Source organism: Indicator indicator, chromosome 20, assembly GCF_027791375.1.
Source record: "Indicator indicator isolate 239-I01 chromosome 20, UM_Iind_1.1, whole genome shotgun sequence".
NCBI lineage: Eukaryota > Metazoa > Chordata > Aves > Piciformes > Indicatoridae > Indicator > Indicator indicator.
This window is the reverse complement of record NC_072029.1, coordinates 4644818-4656901: the sequence shown is the minus strand read 5'-3', so window position 1 is coordinate 4656901 and position 12084 is coordinate 4644818. Positions and strand designations below refer to the sequence as shown.

The 12084-nt window shown below is 46.4% G+C and overlaps 1 protein-coding gene across 1 annotated transcript in view; it reads right to left on the bottom strand.

The window, feature by feature from the left end:
• Window positions 1–12084, bottom strand: part of MALRD1 (MAM and LDL receptor class A domain containing 1) — a 195545-nt gene that overhangs the window by 145116 nt on the left and 38345 nt on the right. The window contains 3 exon segments of the mRNA XM_054389960.1: window positions 7716–7893; window positions 11473–11515; window positions 11517–11650. Coding sequence (XP_054245935.1) covers window positions 7716–7893; window positions 11473–11515; window positions 11517–11650 — 355 coding nt within the window.

Sequence of the window (12084 nt, the reverse complement as noted above, 5' to 3'; positions counted from 1 at the left end):
CAACCCCCCTGCCCTGGGCAGGGACACTTCACACTAGAGCAGGTTGCTCACAGCCACATCCAGCCTGGCTGCAAAAACCTCCAGGAATGTGCTGACTTTGGGAAGTGGTGGAGTCACAATCCCTGGAAGTGTTTAAAAACAGCCTGGAAGAGGCACTTGGTGCCCTGGGTTAGTTGATGAGAAGGTATTGGGTGATAGGTTGGACTTGATGATCAAGAAGGTCTTTTCCAACCTGGTTAATTCTGTGATTCTGTAAAAGATTCCACAGCTGCTTCACATGTCTTTTAAACCAGTAAGTACTGCACAGTCACAAGGCATTCCAAAACTTTCCATTAGCCTAAATTCTCAACTCTCTTACTCTACTCAGAAGCTGCTCTCCTCCCCACTTCCCATCTTTGATCTTTGAGTCATCTTCACCACAAGAGGAGTTTCTCCATTGTGCCATTTTATTATCTGACCCCTTCTTCAATTCTTTTCCTTCCTATTCCATAAAGGTACTCCCCTTTTCTTTTCTTCTTATTTTCTTAGCTGAGAAAGTTGATGGTAGTAAGTATCAAAGAAGATACTGTTCAATGTGCATAAGGATTAATACATCTTGCCATCAGCTTAGATCTTCTGTAAGTGCTGAAATTCAGCAGAGTACAGGCAGGTTGCCCTGCCAGTACCTGCAAGATCCCAGGCTCATTTGGAAAACTACCCCCTGGAAAATCTCTTAGTTGGCAGCTAAAATATAAGCCATGAAAATCTTTGTATTTACCCTTTGAAAATAATTAATTTTATCTCTGTACTGCAAGGATTCCCTATATGGAGTCCTGTGCCAGTGTAATAATCCTAATTAATTTCAGAGGGAAATTCACAACATTTTAATGGATGCATAAAATTCAACATGAGCAACTGAGCTCCATTTCCATCTGTGACTCTGTTAACAGCTTGATATTCCAAGGATTTAAGGCAGAGGAACCTCTCCATGTGAAGCCAGGTTGAGGGAGCTGGGGTTTGGAGCAGAGGAGCCTGAGGGCTGCCCTCATTGCTGGGGATAAAGATGTGCAGGGCTGGAGCCAGGCTCTGCTCAGGGATGTCCAAGGACAGCACAAGGGGCACTGGGGACAAGCTGGAGCAGAGGAGGTGCCACAGGAACAGAAGGGAAAACTTTGTCCCTGTGAGGGTGCTGGAGGCCTGGAGCAGGCTGCCCAGAGAGGTTGTGGAGTCTCCTCTGGAGACTTTCCAACCCCACCTGGATGTGTTCCTGTGTGACCTGCCCTGGGTGCTCCTGCTCTGGCAGTGGGGTTGGACTGGATGATCTCTGGAGGTCCCTTCCAACCCCTGACATTTTGTAATTCTGTGATTCCATGAGCTTTGAAATGTGATTAGCAAATAACAGGCACACATAAAAGAATCTTCATCCTACCTCCCTTTCCAAAGCATTCAGAAGAACACAGGGAACTGAATACACTAAATGGGAATTACAGTTAAGGGTAAGAGTAGGTCTGCTAAAGAAAAAGTTGGAGGCATGACTGAAGTTTGATAATATTAGCAAGCCAAGTACCATGCTGTGAATCACTAATTTCACAGCTGTAATTGGCTGCTGTTGTACTATCTGAAAGTGGAACAAACCTTAATTGCCTGAACTTTGCCCTACAGGAAGCTCAAGTTCTGATTTAATGATGTGTTGGATGTCTCTCAGTTTTTAAAGTGTTAATTCATCAGTTTCCTTCTCCAAATTGGTTGAGAATCCACATAGTAAACTCAGAATCCCTGATTAAGCACTTAGATGGACTCATAAAATACCCTTTACTCTTTGGTTTTCATTTAGAGTGAAAACAAAATCTGGTTAGAAAGCTAACAACTCTCTTTCATTAAAGAGTTTGGATTTCCTTCCAAATCTCAGCAATAAAGGGCAAATCAGAGAGGGAAGCTTCAGTTTCCTCAGAGGGATAAAGCATCCCCATGATTGGCAGACCATAATAGAATTTGAAATTAAGAAAGCAGGAGCTCCCACATTCATTTCCCTTTCTCCTAGATATACATGGTCCTGAAGGTGGACAGCAAGTTCTGCAGGGGACAGCAATGTGCCCTTGTGGCCAAGGGAGCCAATGGCATCCTGGGGTGCAGCAAGAAAAGTGTGGCCAGCAGGGCTAGGGAGGTTCTGCTCCCCCTCTGCTCTGTCCTGCTCAGACCACACCTGCAATCCTGTGTCCAGTTCTGGGCTCCCCAGTTCAAGAGAGACAGAGACCTGCTGGAGAGAGTCCAACAGAGAGCTATGAGGATGCTTAGGGGACTTGAGCATCTCTGCTGTGAAGAGAGACTGAGAGCCCTGGGGCTGTTTAGTGTGGAGAAGAGAAGGCTGAGAGGGATCTGATCAATGTCTATCAATAGCTGAGGGGTGGGAGGCAAGGGGATGAGGCCAGGCTCTGTTTGGTGGTGCAGAGTAATGAGCCAAGGAACAAGGACGAGCTTGAACATAGAGTGTTTCACCTCAACATGAGGAGAAACTTCCACAGTGAGGGTGACAGAGCCCTGGAGCAGGCTGCCCAGAGAAGCTGTGGAGTCTCCTTCTCTGGATGCATTCAAAACCCATCAGGATGCATTCTGTGAGGACTGCCCTAGGTGATCCTGCTATGGCATAGGGGTTGGACTGCATGATCTCTGGAGGTCCCTTCCAACCTCTAATGTACTGTGGTACTGTGATAAACACCACACAGCATCTGTACAACAAATCAGTGCCCCAGAGACACAGAACTGTTATTCATTTAAAGCATGATTTTTCACATCTCCAACATGGGAAGTGATTGTGCCCTGCACTCAGAGCTGGTGAGGTCACAGCTTGAGTACTGGGTGTAGTTTTGGGTCCCTCACTCCAACAAAGGCATTAAGGTGCTGCAGCAGGTCCAGAGAAGGGCAGCAAAGCTGGGGAAGGGTCTGGAGAAGAGGTCTGGTGAGGAGTAGCTGAGGGAGCTGAGGGTGTTTAGTCTGGTGAGGAGGAGGCTAAGGAGAGACCCCATTCCCCTCTGTAGCTCCCTGAAAGGAAGTTGGAGTGAGGTGGGGATTGGTCTCTTCTCCCTGGTATCAAGTGACAGAATGAGAAGAAATGGCCTGAAATTGTGGCAGGGGAGGTTTAGTTCGAGGATTAGGGAAAATGTTGTTGCTGCAAGAGTGCTCAGCCATTGGAATAGGCTGCCTAGGGAGGTGGTGGTGTCACCAGCCCTGGAGGTGTCCAAGAAACGTGTGGCCATGACACATTGGGACATGGTTTCATGGCCATGGTAGTGTTAGGTTGCTGGTCGGACTGGATATTAGAGAGCTTTTCAAGCTGAAACCATTCTGTGATCCTATCCAATCTTTATTAGGGCAACCAGGCTAGGGCAGAACAGTCTCTGCTCCCTTTCCTTCACAAGCACAGGGAATCAGCTGCCAAAGTTGGATATTTGCAGGAAAATTTCAGTTGTAGATTAGCTAGGATGTCCTAGCAGGAAAGCTTCACCAAAACATTCCTGTTCAGTAGTGGTAGAGTGTTTCATTAGTTAAGATAGGAAGAAAAAGAGGAGAATTTAAGTCTAACAGCCACATTTAAGAGGAAAGATTTATATAATGTAATTTATTTTCCTGTACCACAGCATCAGAGGATAGTATTGGTCTTTTATTGCCTTCTATATTTGACACCATATGGTTGTAAACTGTGATGCTTTGACCTTTCCATCATGTTAGCTGCATTTTATATTGATTCCTATTCTTTCTTGCTTATGGTGTCAGGAATCAGAGGATATGACAGGTCTGCTGTAAGTAGGTATGAAAATAAAAATCTATAGCAAAAGTGGTTAAAAAGATGTTAACCTTTTCTCTTTGGAGTTGGCAACAAAGCTTGTTGCAAGAGAAATATAAAGCATCCCAAAGTCATTATTTTTACAGAATCCCTAAAGGAACAGGCAGAGATAAATGGAAGACTTTATGTTTGTGTGTGTCCCAACATAGAATCGTCAGGGTTGGAAGGGACCTCAAGGCTCATCCAGTTCCAACCCCCCTGCCATGGCCAGGGACACCTCACACTACAGCAGGTTGCTCACAGCCACATCCAGCCTGGCTGCAAAAACCTCCAGGGATGAGGCTTCCACCACCTCCCTGGGCAACCTGTGCCAGTCTCTCACCACCCTTGTGGGGAAGAACTTCTTCCTAACCTCTAATCTCAGTTCCCCATTTCTAGTTTTGCTCCATTCCCCCAGTCCTTTCACTACCTGACACCCTATAAAGTCCCTCCACAGCTTTCTTGGAGCCCCTTTAAGATATTGGAAGGCCACAAGAAGGTCTCCTGGGACCCTTCTCTTCTCCAGACTGAACAACCCCAACTCTCTCAGTCTGTCCTCATAGCAGAGGAGCTCCAGCCCTCTGCTCATCCTTGTGGCCCTTCCCTGGACACCTTCCAGCACCTCCAGGTCCTTCTTGTAATAGGGACTCCAGAACTGGACACAGTGCTCCAGGTAGTGTCTCACCAGGCATCACTTCAATCTATTTAAGGTAAAATGTGAAAGTTGTGTAAACTCTGTGCCTGTAGCACTGCTGGCTTGTGATGTGGAGGCAGAATGCTGCTGAAAGTTGGGTAGGAGCAATACAGAAATATTTCAGGGACTATGATAGAAATAAACAATAAGAGTCAGCCTTCTGTGAAAAATAAATGCCAACCCTAACAGAATCACAGAATGTTAAAGGTTAGAAGGGACCTCCAGAGATCATTGGGTCCGACCTCCCTGCCAGAGCAGGATCACACAAGGCAGGTCCCACAGGAACACATCCAGGTTGGCTTTGAAAGCCTCCAGAGAAGGAGACTCCACAACCTCTCTGGGCAGCCTGCTCCAGGGCTCCAGCACCCTCACAGTAAAGAAGTTTCTCCTCATGTTGAGATGGAACTTCCTGGGTTCTAGCTTATATCCATAAGAGTTCCCTCAGTACTTCATCTCTCTGTAGAAATCATAAAAAAGATGCTACAACATTTCAGAAGCAGAAGAGACCTTAATATGCATTCACTCATTCAAGAAGAAATGTATCACCGCCTTTGTACCCTGGCTACCAGCTGCTCAGTGCATTGTCCATTATGCCAGGCAGAAGGCAAAATGTGATGAGGAAGGTGAAGGTGGTTGTGGACAGTGGCCAAGGTCTTACCCAAGATGCATAATGACCCTGAATCTGCAAAAAAAAGTGACAGAGCACACTTCTTAAGGAAGCATGAGAAGTTTCTAGAGGAGAATTAAAAAAAAAAAATATTTTGTTTCTTTAGTATCTTTAGGGTCTGGAGAACAAATCTCCCTCTCAGGAGTGGCTGAGGGAACTGAGGTTGTTTGGCCTGCAGAAGAGGAGGCAGAGGGGAGACCTCCTGGCTCTCTACAGCTCCCTGAAAGGAGGCTGGAGCCAGGTGGGGGGTGATCTCCTCTCTCTAGTAACAAACGGTAAGAGAAGAGGAAACAGCCTTGGGTTGCTCCAAGGAGAGGTTTGGGTTTCTCCAAGGAGAGGTTTAGGTTGCATGTGAGCAGAAACTTCTTGACTGAAAAGTTTCTTAACCACTGGAACAGGCTCCTCTGGGAGGTGGCTGAATCCCCATCCCTAGAGGTGTCTGAAAGAGACAGAGATGTGGTGCTGAGGGCCATGGTTTAGCCCCAGCCTTGGCAGAGAGAGAGATTGGTTGGACTGGATGAGCTTGAAGGTTTTTTCCTAAGTGAACAGATTCCTATGATAGGATGATTCCATCCATATTTGCTAGACACTGATTTTTCTGCACCAGAAATACTATTACTGCTCTTTCTGGGGTTAATGGGATAGACATCTGGAGATAATAAGGACTGCTCATCCCTCTGCAGGTAATACAGGATGGCTTATTATAGATCACAACCTATGAACAGATCTTGCACAGGCTCTTACATGTAATACATTCATTGGCTTCAACAGGGCTCTTTCCTGAATAAAGGATGGAAGCTGTGAGGTTAGAATTGTAGAAAAAGAATCTATAGGCAAAATTAAAATGTCATAAAATGTGTAACACTCAGTAATCTTAAAGTACCATAAGAACTCCAATAACCTAATTAATTCTGCTCTCTATCAGAGAAAGATTTTTTCTCCACTGAACACTTCTAGCCACTTAACTATTAATAAGCTGAAATGGGTTTTTCAAATCTGTATTTAATGACTAGAGAAAAAGAAAAAAAGAATAAGGTTTTTCTTCAATTAAATTTAGGCATTTCTGTAAATGTTAAAAAAATTAAAGAGGAATTGCAAGCAAACAGTGGTCAGGAATGCAGATCTGCATTGACAGCAATATGTGACTAATTTAATTTCAGACAGTGGTAATTCCAAAATGAGTAAGTTCTCCTCCCATGGTTTGAAACCTATTTTTCACTGAGTAACCTCACACCTCCATGAAGATTTCACATTAGCACATCATAAACTCAGAATCAAAAAACTAATAAGGTTGTCATGTTATAACAGAATCACAGAATTAACCAGGCTGGAAAAGATCTTCAAGATCATCAAGTCCAACCTATCACCCAGCACCATCTAATCAACTAACCCTTGGCACTAAGTGCCTCATCCAGTCTCATTTTAAGCACCTCCAGGGATGTCGACTCCACCACCTCCCTGGGCAGCACATCCCAATGGCCAATCTCTCTTTCTGTAAAGAACTTTCTCTCCTCGCCTCTAGCCTAAACTTCCCCTGGCACAGCTTGAGACTGTGTCCTCTTGTTCTGTCACTGCTTGCCTGGGAGAAGAGACCAACCCCCACCTGGCTACAGCCTCCCTTCAGGTAGTTGTAGAGAGCACTAGGGTCACCCCTGAGCCTCCTCTTCTCCAGGCTAAACACCCCCAGCTGCTCCTCATAGGGCTGTGCTCCAGACCTCTCCCCATCCTCATTGCCCTTCTCTGGATACGTTCCAGCATCTCAACATCTTTCTTGAGCTGAGGAGCCCAGGACTGGATGTTGGACAGGGTGTCAGTCTGGTTGAGCTTTTGGGGTCCCTTCCAACCCCTAACATTCTGTGATTCTGTGATACAGTATTGAGCTCAGTGGTTACTTCAAACTAAACAAAGGTGCTTACCACACCAAAGAACTAGCCACAGACCAGTATCTGCAACTGGACACTGAGGTTAGAAAGGTGCTGCAAAAAGAAAAATCACTCCAGAGATAAGAAGCAATTCCTGCACTGAATCAAAGTGCATTGGATGTTTTATCAGACTCTAAGAGTCAAAAGAGGTTGGACATCAAGAGAAATTCTTTGCAGTGACAGTGGTAAAATACTGCAAGAGGCTGCCCAGGGATGTGGTTGAGGCCCCATCCTTGGAGATGTTCAAGATCAGGCTCAGACTCCCCTCAGCCTCCTCTTCTTGAGGCTGCACACCCCCAGCTCCCTCAGCTGCTCCTCACCAGCCCTGTTCTCCAGATCCTTCTCTGGACTTGTTCCAGTACCTCAGTGTCCTTCCTGTAGTGAGGGGTACAAAAGTGTACCCAGTATTCAAGGTGCAGCCTCACCTGATGCTACTGACCCTGCATATCCACTTCCCTGACTGTCAGGGACTTCCAGGCCATTAATAAACTAGTAAATGACTTCAGTCCTGTGAACTGGGCAGGTTTTGTCCCTGACAATCCTGCCATGCTTTAGACAAGCCAGGACAAATCCATATACAGCTAAAGTTGCCTAGTCCAAGGAGGATTCCAGCAGTGGAAAGCCTGTACTCACGTGGTGTGATCAGTTAATGGGCAGTGTTTTCCTTCCCCAGGGTGGAGATCTGCCCCTCTGCCAAGTTCCCACTTGAAGCTGGTTGTGGTACGGATGGACTCAGGTCCTGACATCAGTTCCAGGGCTGGTTGGTACAATCCACACCAGTCTGCATCTTCGAAGTTGCAAACTTCCACAGCTTTGGAGATGAGCAATGAATGATTCATGTCCATATAAACATTAGAAATTGATGTCATAGAAGCACAGGAATCACTTCAGTTGAAAAAAGACCTTTAAGACCATCAAGTCTAACCATTATCTAACTCCACCAAGGCTGGTGCTGAACTACATCCCTCAGCACCACATCTCTCTTTTTGATACCTCTAGGTTTCAAAATAGGATCTCAGATAGTGATAGGACTGGGGGGAATGGAATAAAGCTGGAAGTGGGGAGATTCAGGCTGAACCTGAGGAAGAAGTTCTTCCCCATGAGAGTGGTGAGAGCCTGGAATGGGTTGTCCAGGGAGGTGGTTGAGGCTCCATCCCTGGAGGTGTTTAAGGCCAGGCTGGATGAGGCTCTGGCCAGCCTGATGTAGTGTGAGGTGTCCCTGCCCATGGCAGGGGGGTTGGAACTGGATGATCCTTGTGGTCCCTTCCAACCCTGATTCTATGGTTCTTTAGGGATGGGGATTCAACCAGCACCCTGGGCAGCCTGTTCAGGTGGCTGAGAACCTTTTTGGTGAAAGCATTCCTTCTAACCTCCAGCCTAAACCTCCCCTGGGGCAACTTGAGGCCATTTCCTCTTGTCCTATCAATTGTTATTTGAGAAAAAAGACCAACCCTTCCCTGTCTTCAGCCTCCTTTCAAGGGAGTTATAGAGAGCAATGAGGTCCCCAGACCCTTCACCAGCTTGGTTGCCCTTCTCTGAACCCACTATAAGAATGGGAAAGAAGCCTATGGAATCATAAAATCCTTGAATTGTTTGAGTTGGAAATGATCTTACAGTATCATAGATTCATAGAATGGTTTAGGTTGTAGAGGACCTTAAAGGTCATCCAGTTCCAACCCAGCTCCATTGGCAGGGACACCTCCCACCAGCCCAGGTTGCTCAAGGCCTCATCCAGCCTGGCCTTGAACACCTCTGGGATGCAGACATCCACAACCTCCCTGGACAACCGGTTCTAGTGTCTCCCCATCCTCCCTGTAAAGAATTTTTTTCCTAATCTCAAGTCTAAATCTCCCATTTCTATTGTGAACATTTCTTCTTCTGTATGTCTTCCTGGATAGCTCACAGAAATTTTGTCGAGGTGATCCAAGGTGAGACTTGTCACAGCTTAAACATACTCAGGTCTGAGTGACTGCTGTGAGGATTGTGCATGCTGGAGGGAAGGGATCCATCCAGAGGGACCTGGACATGCTGGAGAGTGAGCCCAAGCCAAATTCAAGAGCTTCAACAAGACCAAGTGCAAGGTCCTGCATGTGGGTCAGGGCAATCCCAGGCACCAATATAGGCTGGACAGGGACTGGCTTGAGAGCAGCCCTGAAGAAAAGGCCTTGGGGGTGCTGGTGGAGGAGAAGCTCACCAGGAGCCAGCAGTGAGCACTTGCAGCCCAGAGAGCCAAGCAGAGCCTGGGCTGCAGCAAGAGAAGTGTGGCCAGCAGGGCCAGGGAGGGGATTCTCCCCCTCTGCTCCACTCTGCTGAGACCACACCTGGAGCTCTGGGTCCAGTTCTGGAGCCTCTATTGCAGGAAAGATCTGGAGGTGCTGGAAGGTGTCCAGAGAAGGGGCACGAGGATGAGCAGAGGGCTGGAGCTGGTCTGCTCTGGAGACAGACAGAATTGGGGATGTTCAGTCTGGAGAAGAGAAGGCTCCAGGGAGACCTTAGAGCTACTGACAGGAGAGGGGTCAGAGAAAAGCTGGAGAGGGACTTTTGATAAAGGCATGGAGTGGCAGGAGAAACAGCAATGGCTTCAAACTGGAAGAAGATGAGGCACTGGCACAGGTTGCCCAGGAAGGTTGTGGAAGCCTGGAAGTTTTTAAGGCCAGGGTGAATGTGGCTGTGAGCAACCTGATCCAGTGTGAGGTGTCCCTGCCCCTGGCATGGGGGGTTGGAACTGGATGAGCCTCGAGGTCCCTTCCAACCCTGACAATTCTATGATTCTATAAACCAAGAATTTATTTGTAACCCATGAAGCTCAAATGCTTGTGTAGCTGTGGTACCTTCTACAACAACAAGAAAACCACCCAGAGTGCCTCAGAAGAAGGTGCCTGATGATTGTTTTGTTTTTCTCAGAGGCTAAAACTGGCAGACTAAGGAGGGAGGGAGTGAGTTTTGATTTATAGCTTTGTCTGTCTCCAGTAAGGAAGCAAACCACAGCTGGTGTGCTCTCATGAGTTATCCATAGAGAGATTTGTGTTGTTTGCCAGGAATGATGAGTGGCATACATTAAGTGTTTATTCTCCTTTTCCAAAGTGTTGTTATAAACATTATGTTTCAAATGCCACCAAGAACGATAACACCTTCCTGAGAATCTATTTCTGCCCTCAGTCAGGACACATTTAACTGCTATTCCAGCCCTGTCATCTGAGGGATAAATTGCCATCATTGCTGCAATGATGGCAGACTTCAGGCACAGCAAATATATAAAGGTGGATTGCCCACAGTATTAATCTCTCTCAGAAAGGAAGGGTGTTTGGGAAGATAATGTAAATTTCTGAAGGGGGGATGAAAAAAAAAAAAAAAAGGCAGCTCTATCCAAAGGCCTTTGCATTTATTCTTCAGGGAAGAATTTCAACAGTTGGTTGGTTGGTTTTTTTTTTTCCTCCACACTAGAGGAAATCACCCAGTGATGGTTATAGATCAGTTTCACTTTTTCCAGTGGTGTTCCCGTACAAAGGGAATCACAGAAACATTCAGGTTGGAAAAGTCCCTGATCACCAAGTCCAACCACTGACCCTGATCTACAAGGTTCACCCCTAAATCATATCCCCAACCACCACATCCAAAACACCTTTAAACACAGCCAGGGTTGGTGACTCACCCACCTTGGCAGAATTAGATAATGGTCAGATTCCATAATCTTAAAGGTCTTTTCCAACCAAAATGGTTCTATGAACTATGCTGACTTTAAAACACTGTCACTGGGGAAATGAGGATTCCTTCTCCTCCCATTTCAGTAGCAAACTGAACTGGTGTGTTAAATCTGAAACAGCTCCTTCAAAGGCATCACATCACAGATTCCCACATGAAGAGCAAAATTGTATTATTTTTCTGAGAAAAATCACAGCAAAAATATAGCATCTAGGTGCTAGTACCAAATCCAGAGATCTGGGGCTGTTTGGTCTGGAGAAGAGAAGACTGAGAGAGGGGATCTGATCAATGTCTATCAACAGCTGAGGGCTGGGGGTCAGGAAGGAAGGGACAGGGACAGCCTCTGCTCACTTGTGCCCTGGGATAGGACAAGGTGCAGTGAATGGAAACTACAGCACAGGAGGTTCCATCTCAACATGAAGAATAACTTTATTGTAAGGGTCCCAGAGCCCTGGAGCAGGCTGCCCAGAGAGGTTGAGGAGTCTTCCTCTGGAGACTTTCCAGCCCTGTCTGGATGTGTTCTTGTGTGACCTGTGCTGGATTCTATGGTCCTGCTCTGGCAGGGCAGTTGGACTGGAAGATCAGCAGAGGTCTCTTCCAACCCCTGACATCCTGTGAGCCTGCAAAGCACCACCTTTAACAGCCACAAACTAATAAGGCAGCAAAGTGCAAGATTTAGTACACTCACCACAAGCTCCTTCATCAGACCTATCAGGGCAGTCAGGTCTAAAAATCACACTTCTGGATCCTCTGGATGCAGTGGCCAGAGGCTCTACAGACAAACTCCTCCTCTGTGCAGTTGTTCATGGGCAGCGTGTCAGGAGCTGAAGTTCCTGATGTCGTCGTAGAGATTGTCGGCAAGGTTCCTTTGAAAGAGAAACCAATGAAATGGGACTAAGATTGAGAGATGGGACTGAGGCTTTCTAGCTTTGTAATGACTTCTCCCTTTGCCACTTCCACCCTTTGTTAAGGGCATGGCTTTACTGGGAACATGCCTGGACAAGCAAGTTGAATGAGCTAAATGGTGCATGGAAGGACTGGAATTGAGCATTTCCTCAGTGGAAAGTAGTGGGTTGCTGATGCTAGCCAACCATCAGTCACACAATCCTCAACACTTGCAGGAATTTATTTACATCTCTTACCTGTCATTCAAATTTAGGTCAAGTCAGGGAGTAGTTTCAAAACACTAATCACATGGAAACTGACAGAAAAGTCAGAAACCTTCATTTCCCTGTGAGCCAAGGCTGACAGATTATTCCGATTGCAGGGGAGGGAGTGGTTATCGTATGGATTACTACAA